Below are 24,263 nucleotides of genomic sequence, written 5' to 3' on the forward strand. Positions count from 1 at the left end.
GGACTGAAAACAAGTTCATAGCATGTCCTAACATCTTTACAGCAGAAATGAACCAGGAAAAAACTGTCAAACAGCCAAAAATTCTGTCTTTCACAGATGATAAGCACAAAAAGACTGAAAAATGTCAGAGAAAATGATTCTGACCACTTAATGAGGCTGACAGGGGAGTGAGTCTCTGACTGATGTACAAAGATGCACAAATGTGGTTTTACGTATTACCATATTTCATGTTTCACTTATACAAGAGAAAAAGGCTAAAGTGATGAGAACGCTCGTCTACTTGGATTAATCTCAGGGACACTTTCCCACCAAGTGTTTCCTATCCTCAAGAAGAGTTACTCAAAAAGATACCTTGGAAAAGGGTGGATTTGTCCTATAACCAGGGTTGTGCTATAACAGTAGTCATTTACTATATGTCAAATGTCAAAAGAGGAGAACAAAAATCAGTTTTGGAGAGCCCACGGTCAGTGGTCTGAAACCTAAAGATATTAAATTTGAAATGATGCACAATAAAAACTGGCAAATCCTCTCATTTGAAAGTTGTTTCAGATTAAGTTTCTCTCTACTTATCGATTAGTTGACCTATTGTTTCTTCTCCACTTCTGATGCAACTAACAAATATATTTGCCTGTGTGTTTGTGTCTCCAGCTATTGTACAGGGTGACTCACTAGAGGAGATCTACAACAAAATTAAGCTAATCATTGAGGAGCAGTCTGGTCCCTACATCTGGATCCCCTCCTCAGAGAAGCTCTGAGCTCCCTGCCGTCCCCTCTGCATCGGTGCAGAGCTCCCCTCCTGCCTCCCAGAAACCCCACCCAAGCCCAGATAGCCCCCCTCCCTCCTCCTCACCTCCTTTTTGCAGATATGTTTCATATCAAGTTTTAGTGTCATCATTATGTTACTCTCTAAATGAAAAAGAAGTCTTATCACCATTACTGTGACTGTGCACACCCCTGCATGAGTTTCTCAACAAATCCATTCAAGACTGGAAATGCCATTCCAAAGGAATTTGTCAAATGAAAACAAAAGGGAAAAGGAATAAATCCTTTTGTGAACTGGGACTGACTGAAGATCAGAATGTTTTACAGAAATCTGGAGAGAGGAGTTGGGATTCAAAAAGAAGTTGCAGGGGAACAGAGACAAATCATACAAGTTGGAACACTTTGTAAATGTTCATTAAAATCACATTTAAAAGACACGCAAGATGAGAAGTTGAAGACCAATTAAGGGTTGTTTTTTTTTGTTGTTTTTTTTTTTTTTTTCTAAAAAGACTGGATAAAATCGAGCCCTGCTGACGGTACTGTTCAAGGAGTCATCTCTCTTGTTTATAATGACTGAGGAAATTAGTGGAGGAGCCTACAAACTGGTGATCTATTTATCACAAACCAGCTTGCTGTTTGGTCGTCTGCCAGTTGTCTGTGCTGCAGCTGATAAAGACATCTCGGGAGGGAGATCAAGAGGAAGAAATGCGTTGTGAATCTCTACATTTATATTATGAAATCACAAGATAAACGATAAAATCCTACTGAGATTTTACTACATATTAAAAAACTACACATTTTACACTTCACTAGAATTGTCAATTTGGAGGGCTGTTTTCTTTCTTTCTTTTTTTTTTTTTTTCTTCTTTGGTTTTTTCCTTCTTTGTGGGATTTTTTGCTTGTGGTTTTTAGCTGCTCTGTGTAAAGGATGGGGGTAGAGAAGTGTAACTGGGCTCTCTGCAAAACACCAAACTGCCTTACATCAAATACAAATTCTGTTTTGTGACTACCTGTTGTCTGTGAGGGAGGCTGCACACAATTGACAAGGAAGACCGAGGAAACCTTCTCATCTTTCCTTACTTTTTTGTGTCCTCCGACTGCCAGGAGGCCTGACTTGAGTGCAATAGATAAACAAAGTCTCGCCTCTGTGGGCGTCTTTTCTCCCCTGTATTTCAACCTCTTTGCTGTGTAATTTAAAAGAAATTTGGCCATTTGATTACAATTTGGACAGCCAGAGCCTCCTTACTCATGTTGAGCAGCAGACCACCCTATTACACTCTCTGCCTTCCAAGAGGATTCTCTTCTGATTGAATGGTCACATGGTACTGTCCTATCTGCCGCCATGATGGTGGCCTTAAAACGGGTAGAACAAGACAATAATTGTATTGGGTGTCTCTAACAATTAAAGAGTCAATATAACCTGTTTTGGATTGTCCCCCTGTGCCCCTACCAAAAACAACACTAAAGTTGGGTTTGATTAAACCTATATGCTTTGTGTATCTATAAACATATGAATTCTTAATGATTCTGTTGTTGGCAGGTGCTGAACCACTGTGTTGAGCTCGTAGTGCGTCTGGGGTGAGCTAGACCAGCTCAGGAATCTTAACGTACAGATACCATTTCCCCTGCGACTGAAAGGCCACGTTCGGGTGATGACACAGAAAGTTTATAGCACGAACAAGTACTCAAGGTACTGTCACATAGTTAAAGGCGTTTTCAACTGAACAGTGTAATCGGTTTGTATTACGCATCTTTTTCGTGAGGCGGGGAGCTTGTTCAAGGCCATCGATGTGGTCACCTTTTGAGTTGGCTGTTACATGGCTTCACCAGGATTGAAATGACCTGCTCCACCCCCCCATCCAGAGCTTGGCACTGTATGTTAATGTGTGCATGTGAGAGGGCACATCTGAAGAAGGAATACTGTGGCCCCTGATCTTGTGAACGTTCTCGCTTTCCTCCTCAGCTTTTTGAAGAGTGCAAGGCGATTTCTTTTTCTTCCTCAGAGAGCCAGACCCAACAAGAAGTGGTAACCTAGACCTCTGGGTCCCCTGCTCTCTCCCACCCACAGAGCACCTGTACCTGCAGGCATTTTCTGAACAGGTGTGCCCACCTGCCAGGCACCACTGCTAAACCAGCTGTCATTACCTGTGTCAAAACCAGAGTTCAGGGAATAACCGAAGGGAACAGAGCCATTTATAAACTGCTTGCAGACTGTTTCAAAGGGTGTGGTAGCTGTACAATGTAAATAAGCCCCCAGCAGATCCCCCTCACCTGTGCTTCATGCATGTGTGAATCAAACTGGGACAAACATGTTTTATAGACCACAAATGTCAGGTAAGTAAAGTTTGAGCTACTCTTAAGATATACTTTCCATACAAATGTGCTGTATTGTTGGTATTTCTCTTCAAATGCCTATTGGAACACTTAACTAGTCAGTTTGGGAATTCAATTCCCTCAAATAGGGCCTGTCTACATGTGATTTATTGTGGAACGTGTCTGGGTGTATAGATTTTAAAAAATATATTGTAAAATAATTAAAAAGAGATGCAGGCAGAAACCTACACAACATCACAGAAACCAGGAGCATTGATCAATACATCATTAGAAGTTTAGAATTGGTCCTCTCTGGTGTTTAGCTGAAATACAGCTGACTGTTAACAATGTGTGTGGTATTCATACCTCAGTCAGCCATGTCAAAGCCCAAAGAACTTGATTTCATTTTACTCTTTCCACTGAGGTTGTGGTATATAACAAGATGGAACCTGAATGCCTCTGTGTGTGTATAATTGATGAGGGTCTTTGTTCTCATGAGAGAAATGATGACATGTATGCTTTTATTTTTTGGGTGGGGGGGTCAGGGTTCTTGTTTGTACTTTTGGGTGATGATGTTTATGTTATAGCACATCTGTGCAGTAAGTGCTTGCAAACATGAACCCTTTGATTGTACAGTAGTTTCCTTCCTGTCACTGCAGGTGGTACAGCCTATCAGGACACTTGGCCTCATGGTCTTCCCTGTCCTAGTCATGAGGGAACACAGTCCTGCAACTTTTGTTCGGGTTTTATTTTGGGACTTGACAAGAGTTTATTTGTTTGAAAATAAAATATGTGACTCAGTTATGATTTTGATGTGCTTGTTATTCTGCTTTAACTGACTCGGTGGCTTAAAAAATTGAATTACGACAATTGAACTTTTTTTTTTTTTTTTTTGAAAAGGTTATTTGGCATTTTAGCCTTTATTGACAGGAGACATGGAGGAGGGTGATGTACAACAAAAGGCTGAAATCAAACAATGTGTCTTAACCTCTAGGCAACTAGGACACCCCACCAATACATAAAGTTTAAAGCAACAATTTCTCAAACTGCGATATGTGATGAACATTTTACCACATGTAGCTACAACGAACAGAATGGAACTGAATCAATTATAAATTGCCCTCAGTACAGACCGTTACAGCAGCAACAGCTGACCTGTTACCGTTTGGTTATTCCTCCATGATGAGGTTCTTCTTGGCTTTGTCCAATCTGTCCAGGATTTCACTGTAGAGACCAGACATCTGTGTGTACACAAGACACAACTGTTTAAGTTAAAATGGTCTTGGCTACAATGATTGTTATATAACTTATTCTGCATAAAGCTCATGTGTTTCTTGGGCCAAAACCTTTGGCACATTTAGTAGCAGGATTAAACAAGCTCTAATATGCTCCAGTGCTACAACCACTTCTGTCTCCCTTATCCCTCTCCCTTCCTCTCCACCAGGCTGGTACCTGTGTCTCATAGCTCTCTTTCAGGGATCCTAAGTGACAGACGAAGCTCATGGCGAGGCCACACCACTTCTCAGCCTCAGAATACTGAGCCAGGCTGTACAGCAATATCCCTGTGTTCCAAGCCCGAGTCAGCAACCACAGGGTCTCCATCTCTGGGAAGTCGTCCGGCTACAGAGAAGAGCAGGAAGATGTTCAAAAGGCCATTTAACGGAGGCCACCTGGGTGACTCACTTGAGCCAAGTGTATGGAACGAAATCGGTGTTTTTAGTGGGTAAAAGCCTGTGAGTAACATTACTAACTTTCATCCAATCATGTTTTACTGTATGTTAACCTTTACTAATGCTTAATGTTAATGTTTTTCTCAACACTTTAATCTTGGGCTTTCAATTTGATCTAAAGAATTCCACAGCTTTTGAGTAATAACTCAATATGAAAGGGGAAATATGCACTGCCTCCAAAGCAGTGTAATGTCTCAATAATTTGATGCCTCTTTCAGAGCTGCAGCTCACCGGCAGTGTGATGACTTGTACAGCACATTAACATTCAAATTGGCAGGAAGGGGGTGGTGAATGGAAGCATCTGCTAATTGAAGTGCGGCTGAAAGCCCATTGATAAAAAGAGGCTTCTAGAACAGCAGGCAGGCATGGGCTGGAAGAGAGGGGGTTAATTATATAGCAGGCAGGCGGCAGTTCTGTTGGAGGGAACAGGAGGTGGGAGCCAAGGGATGGCGGTGTGTGATTGGCACTGACTCACTGCGGCTGCAATGATGGACAGGGCCTCCTCATAGTAGTCCCACACCTCCTCGAGCACATGGGCCTCCACCTCTGACACACCACTTGGGAGGGACAGCTTGATCAGGCTGTGAACACACTTGCTAAGATGGGGGCACAAAAACAGTCTCACAATCAAGAATCCTTTCATCCTAATAAGCACTTTGTGGAAATGGATCGCTAATGAAATGTCAAGGGTATTTTCATTCAGAGAAGTGACGGGTTTGCCTGCAGCAGGCCTGGTCAGCCTGTGGTTGTTTCTTGTGCAGAGAGAGAGCAACCCTCAAGGCCTTCTTGCACAGCAGAGGGAAGTGGGCTGGAGGCTCCATGGCTAAGGCTACATATAGAAAAATAAAGATGTCAGCATACTGCAAATACTAGGATGTATGTTTCTTTAATCATGCCAGGCCTCTTTTTTTTTACCTGCAATGATCTCTAGCACCTTCGTTTCAATGTTTTCAAGCTCCAGGACAGACTCCAGAACTGTCTCCACCTTGGGGTCATTCAGCTTTGCACGAGCTTCAAATTCATACAGCAGCAGCAGTGTGTCTGTGGGGTCCAACGGGAAGCTTCCTGTAAGTGCATGTTGAGAATACATTTCTTAAGATCCATTTTCACTTACAAAAGATCTGAGGGTTATTTGCTTCCTTATAACCTATACTGTTTCTTTTTTTTTTTTTTTTTTTAACTCAAGGTACCCGATGCTTTCAGGGTTTTCCAGATCTCCCAACAGATCTGAATGTGCTCCAGAGCCTGAGTGAGCTCCTCGGTCTGTGAACCAAACAGAAACACAAAACAAGCAAGATTCATCATTGCCATCTAGTGTTTGGTTCCTCTTCAAAGGATTAAAATCAGACACCTACGCCAGCACCAGTAATGTGGTTAGTCACCTCTCCTCTCCACTGGTCTTGGTAAATTTCCATCCATGTGAATAGAGAGGATGCTAAATGTAGGATATGGGCAGAGGGAGTGGGTGGCACACCTGGTCAGAGTGAGGAGACTTCCTGCAGACCTCCAAAGCGGCAGCAGCAGCCATTAGCAGACATGTCTTCTGGCCCATGAGCAGTGTGCGATCAGGAGGGCACAGCTGGGAGAGCTACGGGGCACATTTGACAAAGAAACTAAGGCATGGAAGTATGGCATTATTGTAATTACAGTATTTAGATTTGGATTTTAGTAAACCAAAGATAAAATGGCTGGTTCAGAAAAGCAGAAAGACAGTGGCTTGTGATCTGAAGGTCAGTGGTTTTGAGCACAAGACAAACTGGAAAATATGTGATGGGAGAGAATTGGAAGACATTCTCTCCTCATTCAACAACAATTTTTGAGGATTTTAGATGCTCTAAAATAAAGTAGTTCATCTCAGTTCCTCTGAAGCATCTGCTCATCAACAGCAGAAGCTTCTGTTTGTGTAGGGCTGTTTTCAGGCATGAATGCATGTATTTAAATGAAGTACGTGCACAACCTCTCATGGAGAAAAAGGAATTCTGATAAAGGTAAGGTCAGAAAGTCAGGACAGAGGTAAGTATCAGGATGGGACTATTGTGGATCATTGTGGTGACTCTTAAAATGATGTGTTTATCTTTCTAAAGAAAATGTTAAATGCCTGTGTTATTGATCTACACCCACTTACTGTAGATATTGATTAATTCATCTGAGAAAGCAAATAAAGGGTACCTGCCTGGTAAGAAAGCACAAAGAAATCCCTCATTCTGTCAGGACTGCTCTCGCACTGAAGTGCCGAGTTCCAAGCTGTAATAAGAACACACGCACAGACAAAATGAAGGTGCTCCAACATTTGAAGTGATAGCATACCGTGTCAGATTAAAGTGACAAGAAGAGAGAGTCTTGGTACCAATCTTCCTGAACCAGTTAGCTTCATCTGTGCGTTGCTCCACAGTCATGTGAGACTGATGTGAAACTTTTTGCAGAGCTGCAGTGATGGCAAACAAAACATTTGCGGGATATGATGCACAGCTACAGATACTGTAGTTTCTTCCCAAAATGTCATTTCACCTGTGTTGTCTATCTACTCACCCATTTTTAGATATGGCAGCAGGACATCCAGACTCACATTCCTTCATGGAGCGAAGGTAAGAGATGTAAATCTGTTTTTTATTTTATTAAAAGCAACATCAGTAATACTATATAATTGCATGTTATTAGGTACTTTTCCTTCCACTCACCTCATCTCATCACTTGATTTTTCTAATGTGGAGAGCACGAGTCGAACCAAACACCTAAAAAAAGATGAATGGAGAATGAATGGAGAAACTGGTGTTGACCTCCTTTCTTTCACCTACTAACTGTATTATACAGAGACACACTTTTAGAGGAGAAGCAATGGAATATAGGTCAGTGGATCATAGAGGTGTATGGAAAACTAACAGACTCGCTACAGTCTCTCAGCACATGAGCCATCATTACTAAATGTTGTCACTTTATGTGTGAAACTCAAGCATCACGTTTTGTTTATACAAATGCTGGCTTCATGCTCCTTACTATTTTACTTTCATGTCAGAGATGATTTTTATAAAATACATGTAAATTTTGCTGCAGCTTAATTGTATTTTGTTATTAAACTCTCCAGTTGTATATTTAAAAAATATTTCAGTTCTCACAGACCTGAGAGCAGTCAGAACCTGAGCTTCATCTTTGGAGTTTTCACACAAACTCTCCAGTGCCTTCATGGCAGTTTCCTGCTGTTCATTCTGTCACATGGGACAAACATCCTCATCATCATTAATGCTTCTGCCCGCCTGTCATGTTCATCACAATCATACAGTATACTAAAAATAGAATTCACATACATTTTCTATTTATCTAGTCCTTACCCTTACAAATTGCTAATGTCTGGTCACTGCCCAGTACGTTTGCTGATAGTAGTTTGGGAAAGGGAATGTCCCCTAAATGTTAATCATAAATTATGAATACAAATATCACAATTAAGTGAAATTCTATTTGTACAGCCAGAATGAGTGCAATGACAAGGATATGATCCTTCATCGGCTACAAGTTGAGGCCCTATAACATCACAATACATTAAGACTGGGAAATGTGATAACAGTTCCACCAGACCTAACAAATTGTTTCACCATTAATTCCACAAATTTGACGACTGGTGTACAGAATCAAGTATGATGAGTGCTACCTCCAAAGCAATCTGAGCAGCCAGACTGAGGAGATTGGATGCAGCATTTTCAGATACCAGCAGTCTGTCCTCACAGGCCACGGGACACTTGGACAGAAGTCCAATCATATTCACTGCATCTGCAGCTGGTACAAATAAACAGCCTCATCACCAAAGATGCTTCAGATGTAGCAGTCACTAAACTGCAACACTACTACTATGCATGCCTTTACTGTATATGCTTTACAAACGTAATGTGTTGTGGATACCTTTCTTCACATTCTTCTCCTGTACGGCGATCTTGTAAACACTGAACTGAGTGAAAATGCTGTCAGGATCACATCTCTCTGCTTCTTTAATTGCCTCTTTGGCCTAGTGAAAACAGGTTTTCATATACAGTACATGCAAACATACTTTATATACATAAACTGTAAAAATGTGGCAGGAGTGCTTGCCATTGCAGCTGTTGACATAGACAAACTACCTGTTTCTATCAAGGACCACCAAATGCAGCCACTGGACAACATTTATTTCCCTGACTTGCTGCTGTGGCTCAAGTTGCCTCACCTTTTCCAGTTGCTTCAGCTGCAGGAAACAGGAAGCTCTGTTCCTCTGCAATTTGGCTAAGTTGGGCTCCATTTGACCTGCCTTAAAGAAACTCAGGGAGTAGTTATACCACTGCAGAGCCTCAGAATAGTTCCTGGCCTGGACAGAAATATAAACATTAAGTTATACTTTATTTATCCCTGTGTGGAAATGAAGTCTCTGTATTAAACCTATCCTAACTATTTTATTAGCAGTAGGCAGCCTCAATGAAGGGATCAGGGACTAACACTAGTTCTGAGGCCAGTGCCTTGTTCAAATGCAGTGTAGGAGTATTCCTGACATGCATGTCTTTGTGTTTTAGGGAAACTATAGCACCAAAGGAAACCCACACACAGAAAAAACATGCAAACTCTAGTGTTAGGTGGGCCAACTACATCCCACCAGGCTTCTTTCTAGGAGACACCAGTGCTAATCACTTAGCCACTATGCTGATAATTATACATATGTGTAGACAATATAATATGTTGTAATAATGATAAACAAGGCTGTGTTTGGCATACCTCAAAGTGTTTTGAGGCCTTATCCCACAGCATGACATGTAAACTTGTGAGGGCCTGTGGAGTCAGCTGTTTTCCTGTATAGTGGCCTGTGTGGGTGTAGAAAATGGTAATAATACAGAGGCACAGCTAAAGTGCATTACTTGCATAAAATTCATCATGTTGTTTTTATTAATATCAGTCTTCTTCAAGAGATGGAATGAAAAAATAAATAAATAAAGTACCAGTGATAATGTCCTCTATCTTCTGTTTGCCCAACAACTCCTTGCCTCTCTGTAGCAGTAGCTCAATGTGCAAGACAAGAGCAGTTCCCAGGTCAGGGGACGACTCAAAGCGCTGACACACACGTTTTAAATACTCAAATGCCAGCACTTCTCTATGAAAATCAAAACAGATATCATTCAGAGTTGGCTAATATTTGTCTGGGCATGCCTACAAAGAAATGTGTATATGTGCCAAGAGAGAGCACTAGCAAAGATGCTGCAGTTTTTACCTGTCTTCAGACATGAGTAGTTTCACGGTGCCTAGACACACTTCAAGAGAAACCTCACACTGTAGCATCTCATTTAGTCCTGAAAACATATTTTGTGGTCTGCTTTTAAATGTGAATTTTAACTCCTGAAGTCACCCACAGCCACACATTAACACTCATTGTATAGACTTATTAGAGTATATATAGATATTTCTGGAGGAATTAAACTCATGAGTGGCCAATTTTGAGTTTTTATGAATGCACTTTTTTCCAGTAGCTTCAAAGAATCAAACTTACAACATTTCATTCTTGAATGTGCTTCTCTAACCTCTAAGCCACTGATACCCCACTGCTGCCTATGTTAATCAAGTTCTGTATAAATAATTCAATGAGGTCTGGTAATAACTAACCTCCTCTGATATGATCGTCTGAGGCTCCACATCTCAGGAGTATTCTGATCTTTAAGTACAGCCCAGAAGTGCTCACACATTCCTGTCAAATTTCACAGCAATTAGGTACAGAGCATCTGAGCTTTCTTTTTAGTAGGTGCATGCTTCATAATGCAAATATATATACAGAATATTACAACATGAAAATTATTTCTTGTACCCTACCTTGTTGGCTAAGTTGACAGCATTAAGAGCTTTCTCCTGAAAGCTGTGACAGTCCCATTCTAAATAAACAGTAGCAAGGAGTCTCAAAACCTTGGCCTATTGTGATGGAAATTGAAGATATTAAAAAAAACAAAAAAAAAAACAATTTTAAATTGTATATACTGCTTGAACTTAACTTTGTACTGCGCTATCCTACCTGGACTTCAGATCCAGGGGCGTATTTAACATTCATTTTCCCAATATCATAGCTTTGGCTGAAAAAAACAGAAATCAATCCAAAACCCTTTCCCACTGCTTTCCTTGTCTGCACTTCTCTACTTGAATTAAACATCTTGATATTTACCTCAACCAAAAAGCACTCTCCTCAAACTTTCTCAGATTGTAAGTGTCTATTCCAAAGTTGTAGCACATAAGGGAGAGGTATGCAGTCTGCATTGAGGAAATATGTTCACAATTAACACACTTTCAATAACAATATGTATGAAAAGTACAAAACAACAATATGTAGTGTTGTTATAGTGTTAGTTATTTTCTTTTTTTTTTTTTTTTTACATCTTTTGGCAGCCGCAGCAGCATGTCTTTACAGCGCTGCATATAGGCCGCAGCCTCATGGTTATTCCCTTGACTTAAGGCCTGTAAAGTAGAAGAGACTTGAACTTCTTTTTGTCAGCAAACAATATAACGTTCCCTATTAGCACAGGATGAGATTTTCCCATCTCATTGTTTCTCAGTTCACATTTTAGCTGTCTCACACTTCACACTGCAAGTCTGTCAGAATAGCACTTCTTCAGCTGCCAAATATCACAAGAACAAATATTCACATTGAAGGTGTTGAGCATCACATGCGCCACAGCTCACCGACTCTGCCTGGCATGAGAGAATTCGAAGCAGATCCTTCTCCACATCCTCCTTGCATGAAGTGATGTCAGCTGCTCCATCACCTCTGCACGTTAGTTGGCTATACAGGGTCTCCACGCTCTAGGGATATTGTATGTTGAGTAATTTGTGAAGACACCACATTTATGTTTGCTCAAAACTTTGTTAATAAACTTTGTTGAAACTGTTAATTTTTTTCTTGACCTTGACAGCCAGTCTTAGGAAGTGATCTGCCATCTGAGAATTTTTGCAGTCCAGCCATGTTCTCCCTGTTTTGCTGGCCATCTGTAAAAATTAGACACTGACAAACAGACCCTATCCCCCTGAAATACTGAGCACTCACGGAGGGTGCCTACAGTAAAGCTTACCAGGATCTGCTTGCGGATAATGCCCTCTGTTGGATTCTCAGGCTCACAGCAGTACAGCAGACTGCATGCGACATGACGCACTGTAAAGAAGGTGAGAGCATTTGAATGTGTCGTGAGATGACTGTGGCTATCCCTGCTTGCAATCCCAACATTGTTTCAACATTATAGATGATATGTCTGAGTATTTTCAAGTATCATACTCATCCTTAAAAATAAATACTGTAAGTAGAGGTGTACCTTTGGCCTTCTGATTTTTACTCATAGTGGTGCCCACATTCTTGGTGACTGCCCAGTTCCACAGCTGGATGGCACACTCCTCAAACTGTAATATAAGTAAGAAACAGAAGTATTCATGCAACTTAAAAATTCAGTCAACTTATTGGCCACATAAAGGTGATATAAAGCTATATTAGAAAAAACAATTGTTTACTTAGTAAATAGACCAAATTAAAAGTTGTTACAACATTCATGTAAATTATGGTAGAACCAGACCAAAAAGTTACACTATATCACTTTTCAAGAAAATAAAAGAAAGAATTGCCAGGGCGAAATATCTTTGTTAGCATTCAATACTGTGTTTTAGGTCCTGTATTACAAGACATAGCATAGATCCCTAGCCAGGACTGTGGGCTATAGTCAGACTCACTCTCTCACACTTGTATCTACCTGTAGAGCTGGTATTTTGGGGAAATCCTCTAGGCCAGAGACTTCAGAGAAGAGCTTCTCTATCACCTCATCATAATCTGTCTGCTGTTTCTGCAACAGGTTCTCTGTGAGACCTGCATATGCACAAAAGCAAATGCACATGTTAACAGTACATCAACAAAACAACAGAACATCCCATCTCCACAAGTGGTCAGTGATGTCTGACACAGTATATCACATATCACAATATCGTTTTTGCCCAGTTCCCTGATAGCAACCTTCATTTCACCATGGGAGACAAAATGAGAAATGTGTAACTCATCACTACCTTCTGGTTGGACTCAGAAAAGTAAACATACCACTTAACAGTACTGTCCAGTCAGCAACAAAAGCACTATCCTACAAAGTATAGGTGGAGCAACAGTTAGCTAAAGTGAGTAGGAAAACACTCTTTCACACTATTACCTAGAAAGAAGTGTCTCAATAGTCAATTTCACTTCTAATGTGTGTCTCATGGCAATTTTAAAATATTTATTGGTATAACATATATTAATAAATTGATATATGAATTTGTTAATGCTGACCATTAATTGATTATTTAGTGTAGTTATTCGTTGTAACATCATGAAATGCATAACTTTTTTTCAGATCCCAAAGTATTCAACAATATAAAATAAATTGCACAACTCTTCAAAAGTTGAGAAGCTGTTACCAGTAAGTCATTAATATGTTTACCTAATAAATACATTATGTAATTGTTTTTCCTCGTTAATTAGCCAATTTTATGCCCAAAGATTATTTCAGGGTTATTTGAATGCACCCTCGTTGGATCAATTAAACCTTAATGTTATTACTACCCTGATGTTAAGGTAGGTAATGGTGTCAAAAGGCTTAGGCTTAGTTAGCCTGCCATAATAAGTTACTCTGTACTTCTGTATTACGATGTAAAGCAAATTCACTTTTATTAATTTTAGACTAAGCTCGGTAAAACATTAGGGTAAAATGCATAAATCATATATGGGTGGAAGTCTTGGGTCGCTATGGTAACCTTGCTAACTGCTAGGGACCTAGCTAGGATGGAAGTTGAGTTATGTTAGCTAACTTTATCAGGACAACGATTTGTTGCGTAAATTGTCTTAGTTGGACCGCAGTTTATCGCCTAAACTGTCTTAAACCAATACGTGGTATAACAAATAGTGTTTACACAAAGTGACCGGGATAGTTACTCACATTTCACGGTTGAAACAAACAGCTCCATATTTTGGGTTTCAGCCAGGACAGGGTAGCTTGTCATGGTTTGATTGACAGTTTACACAAATGCCCGCGAAATTCGTCCACAAAGGGACGAGCTCAAAGGTAACAAAATCAAAGTTTGGGTAAGTGTTAACTTTCAAAGACGTTATGTGTGTTCATATATTATTTTTTACAAAGAGACGAGCATTTAGTTATTAAAATACTTGGTTACAGTTATGTGAGACATTTATTTTACTATTAGCTAGCATTTAGTGATATTGATATGAACACTGATTGAACACTAATCACCGTGATGGTTACCATGGCATATTGATTTTCTTTTCCAAATTTCCCTTCACACAGGAAATTTTGACTGGTAAACAAAGCTGCAGAAAATAACGTAAATTGTGGGTGCATCAATGACATTTAGGTGTTAATTTAATATCAGTACATGCTTGCATGGTGGCACACCCATAGACTGTAACTGGAACAAAGCCATTATTAATGGTATTAGTTACACCTGTGCTTAATTCTGTTAGAGCAAGTCAAACGTTATCAACATTGAGATATTTTAGTTTCCTCTCTAAAAAGGGGAGCAAACCTCACTTTTAACATATTTAATTCAGTGCCAATCAAATAAAAACTGAAGGCCTAATTGTTCATTTCTTATACAGCTCCTGGCTTGAAAACAGACAATTTGTAATATTGCCAACATGCAAAAATAGTTTTGTTAATATTGTGGATGATAAACCTTATTTTGTACACAAACATTTATGCTATATTCCTTTCTTACAAATTACAGTATGAATGGGGCCCTCTCAATACTGACTACAGCCATTTCATCAACAGGGCAGGCAGTCAGACCCCCTCCACTCCTCTGCTGAAGAAAGACTTTTCTACTGGTTCATTTACCCAAGAAGACGTTGCTGTTGAAGCAAAAGGAAGAGTGCATGCTGTGAGTGTAGAACCAGTTAGTCCCCCATAGTGTGTTTTGAACACCAGATTCTAAAATAAAACACTTGAAATCCACCCCTCTCAGCTAGCAACTTCCAGCTATTGTTCATCTGGAGACTTATCTGCTGCCCTCTTGGCCCAGAGGGAATGTCTCCCTTACTGACGACTTAAATGTGAACACACGCTAAGACATTGTTGAAGTAGACAAGGCAGTTTCTTGCAAACCTAAATTCTTTCTTGTGCATTTAGTGCGTTACTGACGTTTTAAGGTTTATAGCGTCTCATCTTTACCAGTGTTTCATTATTAAGACTTGATAGCCCGTGCCTTGCAGCCATTTTCTTAAGACTATTACTGTTTGAGAGTCTTGTCAGAGTTATGCCTTATAGGGTTGATTCCGAAGTCTACAAAGGGAGAGGGGTGAATTTACTGTTTCTTCACCACTAGATCACAAGACTGAGTGTCCACAGTCTCACTGAAGCTTAGAAACAAAGTAATCCAACAGACAAACTTATTATGACCCCTTTTTTGGAATTAACCAAGCAGAAGAGAGCTAAGTTTTTGTTTGCTCTTTCTAGCCACTAGGCATGAACATTACTTAATGATTTCCTTGAGTGGTTTCAAGAAAAAAACTCAAAAACTGTATAGTTCAAACTATACTGAAAACATTGAACTAAAATGCTGATAAGTGTGCAGGAAATCTTTGAATTCTTAAGTTGTGACTGTGCTGTCTCAGAATCACAGAGAGCAAAAGTACTCCCATGACTGGGATGTTATAAATTGTTTCCCAGGTTCTCATGCCATGTTGCTGTTTTCCTGGTACAGTGATGGAAGAGTGCTGCTCATTGCATTTCACCACCGCTGGTCCTCATCCGCAGTGCACCACCACTCCCGATCCAGTCCCCAAAATGGTGGCTTCTCAGTCCTAACGTGGGCGGAAAGGTGAGGGGCAGGATGTTCTTATTTACAGTGCCTGCTACTATGACCTACAGCAGCAAAGTAATTGTTGTGGTGATAAAAAAAAAACAGTCTGCAGTACATCCACACACTGCAGGGTACTGCCAGACAAAAGAGAATTATTTACATTGATATAAAAAGCAGTGTATCCTGTTTCTGAAGTTAAAAATAAATCCAGCAAATATTTATTCTAAAGACTCAGGCAGATAGATTCAGTCTGATATGATGATTGTTTACTTTTTACTCCTTTTCCTCTTGAGACAAGATTACTGCAGTTACCTTTAACCTTAGATACACATTAGATTGATTTGATCAAAGGAAGGGTTACACACAAAGATGATGCACTTTATAATTTGACTCAAAATTTACATTTAGAAACATTCACTAACCCCAAATCAGTGAGGTAATTTTGATATTAACCAGCCTTGCTACAGTGCTGTAATACATATGTGAGTGGAGTTTTCCACTAGAAGTAAATATACAAATTAATGTGATTTCTATTGCATACTTTCATATTTAATGGTTTTACTGTAACATTCCTGCACCGTTTCTAGTAGTTACTCATTTTGTTGACCTGACATAAAATGTGTTGCATGATTGTTATGGATCTCCTCTTCGGTAGTCTGAAAAGAGACGTTGTCCCCCCCAAAAAGTGACGTTGCATCCTTCCTCTGTGTCTCCATAAAACGTGCCTCACGCATGGACTGTAAGTGCTGAGGCGAAAGGGAGGAGAAGTTGTCCAAGGCGCGCATGTTAGGCAGGAGCTGATTGATCTAGCCTTTGTGGGCCATACCGGACAACTGTGAGAGACTGAAAATACCACTCACCCAACTTTTGTTTTTCACCATCCCTTATATTTCATTCATCTAACATTTTTTTTGTTCGAGAGCACCTGCCCGGAGCTTACAGCGGTTCATCCGGCTCCTCATTGCGGGATCGGGACTACCCAGCTGCGCAGGAGAGCTCCCCAGCAAAACGCGTCATGGGATACAGGAGAATCACTGCCGGTTTTTGTATGTACACCTGAGGGGTTTGTGGATTTACAACACGGTTTTTAAAATAGACAACAAGACTCTTTGATTTACTGGCTTGAAGAAGAAACTTTTGTCAGTCACCCGGAGTGATAAGCCTCTGCCAGGGACTCTTATTTTTTATTCTAACACACGCTTTGGATTTTGGCGAAGAGTTGGCAGGATGGTCGCATCCGACTGCTTCAAACTGGTCGTTCTCATCTCGTGTTGTTTATCACTCACAAATGGTAAGACGTAATTTATACTCATGCAGATGAGTAATTATTACACGTAGCAGAGTTTTATGGATGAAACAACACAGTTTGACTGTTTGGTTTGTTTCAATGAATGGCTGAATGCATACTGTTTTACAGACATCTGACATAATCAGCTGCCAGTTATCAACAGGAGAAGTATACTACACAAAAGTGGCTTCTTTTTATTCTTCATCTTAATATTAATAATAATGATAATAACAATAATAATGAGAATAATAAAATAAAAATATGCCCTTTCTTTGCTCCTACACTTTGTGGAACATTTTTATTTTATATCGATATAGTAGAATATTCAATTTGCATGTTTTAGGAAAATTATCCGTCAACAATTGATGCCACCTATTGGTCCTGCACTTCCCACTTGAGCCACTAGAGGTAGTCTTATCCTGTTGTAATTGGGTGATTATTAACAAGTTAATAAAACGTGTTGATTCTGACAGCTAATTGTAACAGATGTCCACACTTTATATTCAAGTGTAAGAAGTGATGGAATTTTAATGTGGTTGATTTGGATTAGTTTTTTCAGATATTCTATTATAACTTATTATTGCAAGTAAGCCTTTTGCTATATGTTATGAAAAACGTTTATTCCAGCAATTGTTATCTGTGGTTGAACAGGATTAAACATTCTGGGAAGAGAATGCATGTTTCTATCTGACAGTACAATCAGCTTCATTGTCTCAGTGTCACTCCACAAAAACAAGATAGTGTTTAAAAGGTGGATGTTCTTCCACCTTGTGCCAGGTCTAGTGTGCCACAGTAAGGATTCCTCATCATTTCCAAATAAACAGCCCGTCCAAACAAAGGAAATACTGTTCACGTTCACCCCCTTCCCCCAACTACGCACACACACACACTCGTACACACTTTCAGCCTATGAAGCTTTGTCTATGATGTTTTTTAAGTAGATTTCCTTCACTGTCCACACACAAAGCGTGGGAAAGACACAAAGGAGGAAGCGGATGTAGGGGCAAGAGGTAGCCTGGAATTGTTCTGGCTAGTAAAGGTCACGGAAACGTGACACGCTACCTGAGCAAAGATTTCTTCCTGGAGCTCCTTATGCTCATATTGTGCTATGTTAAACTCCATCCACAAGACAATGGCAGGGAGGGTGTTGTTTCTTCATAGTAGCTACAGACTGGTAGAGCCATTAATTATTGATGCTGCATCAGGCTGTCTCTGTATAAGCTGCGGAGTGTAACAGGTTTACACTGGTAAATATGACACAAAGCTGTAAAGATATGATAATTATGCATGTTACGCCACCAAAGTTCATGTTGCATCCTGTCATTAACGCCACAATATTTGAGAAAAAGTTATTATCAGACACTGATAGAGGCTTTGATCATGTTATTGATACACATTTAAACAGTCTTCTTATCAGTATTCATCTTTGTAATTACATAAGTGATTGAGAGGAAAAAGGTAATTGTTCCGTCGCAGAAATGTCTGGAAAATTTGTCAATATTTAACATGCAGCTGCTTCTATTCAAAAAATGAGCACAGACACCTTTGTGACACCAATTTAAGTAAGGCATAACAGTTCAGGCTAGATGCTTGTTTTGCAGATTTATTTCAGTTGGCATGTGTAATGGTTAACGACTTAAAGTCCTCTGTATATCAGTAGGGATGTTATCTAATAATATTGATTCAATTCGAATTGTGTCTGTAAATTTCATAGATACGTTTACTGAAATTATTTCTTGTGTTATGCATGTGAATTCATCCTAGAATTATGAGACAAAACTGAAGGAATAAGTTCTAGGTATAGAGTTACATAGCTTTAGTCAGTAGCATTGTAGGCCAGAGGCGAAACAAAACTTTTTCTTTTACTCCTCATGGTTTCTTCTCTCTTAGTCTTTACAGCATTGTCTTTTTCTACAATGGGGGCAGTATTTCTTTTGAAGCTGTCTTTCTAGCAGAGGGAGTTTATATGTGGTGTCTAATTTGTTTCGGAGCCATTTTTTCCTTACCTGCTTGGATGCTTAAAATGTAGTGAAAAATGGGAGTGATGAGAGATCCGCCAAGTGCAGTGGAGACTCATTGCTCATTGGTGGTACATCTGGGTCCATGCAGGAAGCACAAGAAACACACACACACACACACACACACACACACACACACACACACACACACACACACACACACCTGGATTGGGAGACTTACCAACAGAGCAGAAAAAGTAATTTCTTACACAGGGATATTTAACTTTACAAATTGCTTTGAGTAGCTGTTCTTATAGGATGATTGCAGCATCTGGTCCATACTAGACATATCCACCCTGAGTTAGCAATGTATTTTCTTTGAATCCTGCATGAGATTTCAATTTCAAGGAGCTTCTGTCTGCCTACAACTCTTAATCATATATTATGGAACAGGAATCCTCTGGGTTTACCATTTAGGTCTCTCATGCAGGAGATTCCTGTTTGTTGGCTCTCCTCAACTTTATATAACCTAGAGTGGCCACCCATCATTGCCAGATGTTCCTTTATTTTGCTTTTTTAAGAGGAGTCTGGGGCATTTTGCCTCTAAATCTCCAAAGGCTAATATATGGCTAATAAAAAAGGCGCTCGCCCTAACTGTTGTCTTAACCTTGCAGTTGGCAAAGTGGAAGGTTTTCAGAAGGGCTCTGAGTGAGAGAGTACGCCAGGACACATGCAGCACAGCTAGAGCAGTGGTAGCTACTCCTTATTTTGGCAGGTGGCTCCAAGCCTTGTCAATGGTTTCAACTTGTTGTTGTGATTCTGCCAATCGAGGTTTGAACCATTTGCGAATTTGTCTCCCTGTTTATCTTGAAAATTTCAAACTAAAGGCAGCATACCGTGAAATATCCCTGGCACAGAGCGCTTGTGCAGCAAGATACAGCTGTAGCTGCACTGCTGTGTCATCAACACTATGAAAACTTGTGATTCTTTTAACTTGCTAAACTCAGAAGTGGTGGATATGAAGCACTTTTAACAGTTCGTTAACAGAGTAGTGGCATATACCTTTTGAATGGTCACTTTTAACCTTATCAATGAGACACACACATCAGTTTATGTAAAGTTTATTGTTTTGCCGTAGTGATAATAATTATTATCATTGCAGTGCAGGAAGCTTATCTCCCAGATTGGTGACCATTCGCCACTGTTTTGCTCGTGTTGCCATTGCCTGAGTACAGTGAAGATGACTCACCACCAGTGACCCTGCACTCTTTTGTCAAACAATAATTCCCTCTCCACCCTTTTTATGTATTTTGCTATCACAAAAGTACACTGAAGTGGCAAGGTTAAACAAAGGAATCATCATGCCATATTGTTACTTTTGCCTTGAAAACACCCCCAAAAAAAAGAAAAAAAAGAAAAGATCTTCTCCCCATGACTCTCTAGACAGTGTTGCGTCGTTGCATGACGGGACGGGAAGTACTGGGAGATGAAGTGTACTCTCTGCAAAGAGAAGGGAATTCCGCACATTATTCTGTACACTTTAAGGGCTGTGACTTGGAGTTTCCCGTTGAATCCAGAGACAGCACAGTCATTTCATACAGTAATAGTGGTCTATATTACGCAATATCAAACATGAGCAACTGGCAGCATGCCGCAGCAGCAAGGCTGGTAAAATCTTGCCAACACTTACGCCAACTCCCAATATCATTTCTCTCACATTTTCCCAGAGCTCCTGTCTTGCTGTTCACATATTACTTGTCTCTTCAACAGTTTGTTATATCCTCACGCTTTAGTTCTGTAACTTTGTTGTAAAATGGTAACGCTGTGCAGTAGTTATTGGTTTAAAGTACCAAAACAGAAGGCTGCAAATCATTTGAGAGTTATGAAAATCTGATACAAATAAGTATAATAATGTTAATGACTCACTGTTATGGATTTATTTTCTCAGTTTATCTCTCCATAGTTGTGCTCGGAATATCTGAATATCTGTCACCATGATAATTTATAATTCATAATACAAAATAATTCATGCTGTTTTTATGATTAGAAATAACAACACACTTTTTGTGCCCCTATATCCTTAATCTAGAGTCAACAATTTCAGTTGCATTGCTGAACCTCTAGCTTGCAATAATTTAAAAAAACTTTTAGTTTTTGTCATTGTTTGTCTGTTCTTTTAGACTAAATATTTAAATGGGATTTTCTGAGCCACAAACATTTCAGAATAGTGTAGAGTAGATCCCGGAATCCAACACTGAATTTTTAGTCTTTCCTGACTGCCAGTGAACCTTCAGGACCACAAATGTTTTTTCCAAACACTGTGTCCTGTGCCACTTCCTTTCATCAATGGCAAGTGAGGACAAGGACATACAAATGTGATCCTGGTCTCATCTTTGTTAACTTGGCATTGTATCAATAATCAGTTTGATGCTGTGTCACTGGCTCAAGACCTCTTCAAAAGTTGATTGAGAAACTGAAGCAGAAGTCACTCGGCCTCTCTCTCCCTCACTCTGTTTATTCCATGCCTGTCCTCTTTTCAGTGGCTCTTAATGAGAACCAGCTTCAGGGCTCTTTGAACCAACACAATAAGCACAATTTCTGGCATTTTTTAGGCGATCTGCTGGAGGAATGCAGCACACAGCTGTTGCAGGGGGTTAGGGGTGTCAGGACGCTTGCTGAGGTCAGCGTTGGGCAGGCACTGGGGCAAATGGGAGTTTAAGGGTGTGAGTATAGAGAGACAACCGTGGGATATTTTTTTTTCTCTTTTAGTGGCCTGTTGTGGGGCCCTGCTGATTCATCCATCTGTAGTGAGTTACTGAGGAGAATAGAGGAAAAATTGGGCAGTTTTAAGAGACGAGCTCCCTACCAGTGCAATTCAAGGTCAGGATGATGTTTACGGTTGTTTTTTTGGTGTTGTGTGCAAGCAGATGCCACCTTTCGTACGCGTTGGGTTTGTATCGAAAGAAATGACATGTTTAACATGCAGAAATTTGACTTCTATCAGGATACATTGTACTTTTTATCTTGCCAATTGTATTTATCTGTTTCCACAGATCAAATTCTCATTTCCAGCAATTCAATTACAAGAGCTTGCTGTCATTTTTCAGACATGAGGCAAAAAAAAACACAATTAGACTCGGTGCAATTAGAATGTTCCTCAGGAAATTTTTTTGGCACCTACAGAGAAACCAACAATTGATAGTTATTAACCTGTGAATTGTGATTGTGTAACTGTTTATTAAGATCAGGAACCTTAACAGGATTTTTATTAATCTAATAAACAGCTGAAAGCACGTGGTATCACAACATGACAGAGTGTGAGCCACAATCCTTCCCCTCTGCATAACCTTGGAAACAATAAAACAATAATGTTATAATATTTTGGGTGGAAGTCAATACTGAGTGCCACTGCCAACACCGGCAACGTCAGCTCATTCTTTGCACAACAGCTGTTCTTAATAATAGACAAATACTAGGCAAGTGTGCGTGTGTGCGCGTGTTTGTAAATGCAGGTGTACTTGCGTATGTGTGTGGGTTTCCATATGCGTGTGCAAGCATGTGTGTCCATCAGCAAGTTCATGTGTCATCATGTCAGCCTGCTAGTACACCTTTGTGTAACTCCATTGTCTTTCTTGACTCTGTGCTACAAATAAAGGTTTCCCTGAAGGCTGTCATATTTGGAGGGTTGACTTAATAAACTTGTTTTTTGACCACAGTGACAAGCTGTTCAGGAATCTCAGTGAAAAGAAGGAAATCACATATGGGACCGTGACACCTCCTGGACAGCAGCGAGAATCACAGTGCTTCCTATGTTGAACGCTGTTAGATGGACCTCTCAACAGACATCACCTCAACCCCTACTTTCCCCCTGATACTGTAATAATAGCATTTAGAGTGCAAGGTCAATGGTAAATGAAAAAAATACAAAGGGAGAGGAAGGGAGCAGCCCACTAAAGGAGGTTGAGCGGTTGATTTAGATGAAACACGTCCAAAGACACTCATCAGGGTCTGCCTCAGTTCTCGTGATTCTGACTGCTTTGACCTTTCTGGCAAAGTAGCACAGCTGCTCCCCATATTGTCCCCTTCCTCCCTCTATTCCCCTTTCTCTCTTTCTTTCTTTCTGCTCATCCCTCGCCACTATCCATTCAACAACCTGCCCTCCCAGCACTGGAAACACCCCTAGTGCTCTCAAGGCGGACAATCACTTGCATAAGAGGCAGGAGTAGATCAGCACAAAGTGAACCCACATTTACGGCACCGAAGCCATTCATAGGAATTTCCAAAATTTTTTTGTTTTTCATTCTCTCATTTAGTGCGATAGTGACTGACAAGCATTATTGAAGAGATACTGTAAATGTGCAGGTTAGTTTGACTATGTTCCTAACTGTTCTATGTGTTTGTTTCTTTTTGTGTGTGTGTGTGTGTGTGTGTGTGTGTGTGTGTGTGTGTGTGTGTGTGTGTGTGTGTGTGTGTGTTCAACAGGGCATTTCAAGAGAGAGGACTCGCCTAAGATTCTGCCCTCTGATAATCCCCTCATTCTTCATGAGGGTGATTCATTACACCTCATATGCAGGTTTGTAACAAACTGATTTTTGTCAATGACAAGTAAACCAAAACAATATTTTAAATACAATCATTGTTAAACAACTTTTAGATTCAATATAGCAGGTGATTAATAATGTCAATTCCTTATTTATGTGGCAAAGTTAGGTATTTTATCATGTAGAAATTTGCCACAATCAAAGAAGTTTATGATTCCAGATTTTTTTGTACCTTCCTGGTCAGTTATCGGAGGTCAGTCAGGAGGAGAAGGGTCTGTTTCCGAGCTGTCACTGCAGCCATATAGTTCAGACCCTGGATTCATTACAGGACAGAAAGGCCAGGGGGGAAATAAATGGGACATGCCTGGGCCACGGGACACTTGTCGGCAACAAAGAAGCTGGGACGATCCACAGTCCTTGACAGGAACCAGTGGTGGTGGTCCACATTTATCAGTCTGTTGCAATTTCCTTTAGGGATGGTGGGACCAAAGTGTGCTGCATTCACATTTGTTAAGAATTTAGAGAGTCTTGCATCATGTTGTAGGCCCGCAAGGAATGTTTAGGAACTCATGTCTATCTAATGTAATGCTTCCCTACAAGGTCATATGCTAGGAAGCCTGGCCCATACAGTACCGTCTTGTTTTCTGTCTCTGGATAAGAGATGGAGGTTGCTTGACCCAAAATTCTGCAGGCAAAGTTAGTGGTATGCAAAACACGTTTGATGTTCCTCTGGGATCTCTGTAATGAGAGTTTGAAAATGGATGCTGTGTGGAAAGAATGTGTTAGCTGAGCACATCATTCAAGAGAAATATGTTCCCATGTGAAAGTTCAAGTTATCGGACAACTCAAGATCAACCCAAAA

At 40.1% G+C, this 24,263-nt stretch overlaps 3 protein-coding genes across 10 annotated transcripts in view; 2 read left to right on the plus strand and 1 right to left on the minus strand.

Annotated features, from left to right (window-relative positions):
- dlg3 (discs, large homolog 3 (Drosophila)) overlaps positions 1 to 3,882 on the plus strand; it is a 78,673-nt gene extending 74,791 nt beyond the window's left edge. For all 8 annotated transcript variants that reach the window (XM_023421644.2, XM_023421646.2, XM_023421649.2 and 5 more), the window contains one exon: positions 649 to 3,882. In XM_023421644.2, coding sequence (XP_023277412.1) covers positions 649 to 755 — 107 coding nt within the window. In that variant the 3' untranslated portion in view covers positions 756 to 3,882. The remainder of the gene's footprint in view (positions 1 to 648) is intronic.
- A 320-nt stretch (positions 3,883 to 4,202) lies between these two features.
- tex11 (testis expressed 11) lies at positions 4,203 to 13,763 on the minus strand. The gene is given in 29 exon segments (XM_087178073.1): positions 4,203 to 4,316; positions 4,528 to 4,695; positions 5,281 to 5,401; positions 5,526 to 5,634; positions 5,721 to 5,870; positions 5,996 to 6,068; positions 6,280 to 6,393; positions 6,979 to 7,049; positions 7,153 to 7,230; positions 7,335 to 7,384; positions 7,484 to 7,537; positions 7,923 to 8,008; positions 8,449 to 8,573; positions 8,697 to 8,799; positions 8,995 to 9,132; positions 9,534 to 9,619; positions 9,755 to 9,906; positions 10,024 to 10,102; positions 10,413 to 10,494; positions 10,617 to 10,712; positions 10,813 to 10,870; positions 10,960 to 11,045; positions 11,169 to 11,249; positions 11,475 to 11,594; positions 11,697 to 11,777; positions 11,861 to 11,940; positions 12,098 to 12,182; positions 12,527 to 12,639; positions 13,736 to 13,763. Coding segments are annotated over 29 exon segments (2,739 nt in total). The 3' UTR covers positions 4,203 to 4,244.
- Positions 13,764 to 16,370: 2,607 nt separating this feature from the next.
- Positions 16,371 to 24,263, plus strand: part of kdrl (kinase insert domain receptor like) — a 44,572-nt gene continuing 36,679 nt past the window's right edge. The window contains exons 1-2 of the mRNA XM_023421655.2: positions 16,371 to 16,905; positions 23,343 to 23,433. Of these exons, the coding sequence (XP_023277423.1) occupies positions 16,842 to 16,905; positions 23,343 to 23,433 (155 nt within the window). The 5' untranslated portion in view covers positions 16,371 to 16,841. The remainder of the gene's footprint in view (positions 16,906 to 23,342; positions 23,434 to 24,263) is intronic.

This window comes from Seriola lalandi, unplaced genomic scaffold, assembly GCF_002814215.2.
Source record: "Seriola lalandi dorsalis isolate HSWRI2012SDOR001 ecotype SW California unplaced genomic scaffold, Sedor1 jcf7180002054673, whole genome shotgun sequence".
Classification (NCBI taxonomy): Eukaryota; Metazoa; Chordata; class Actinopteri; order Carangiformes; family Carangidae; genus Seriola; species Seriola lalandi.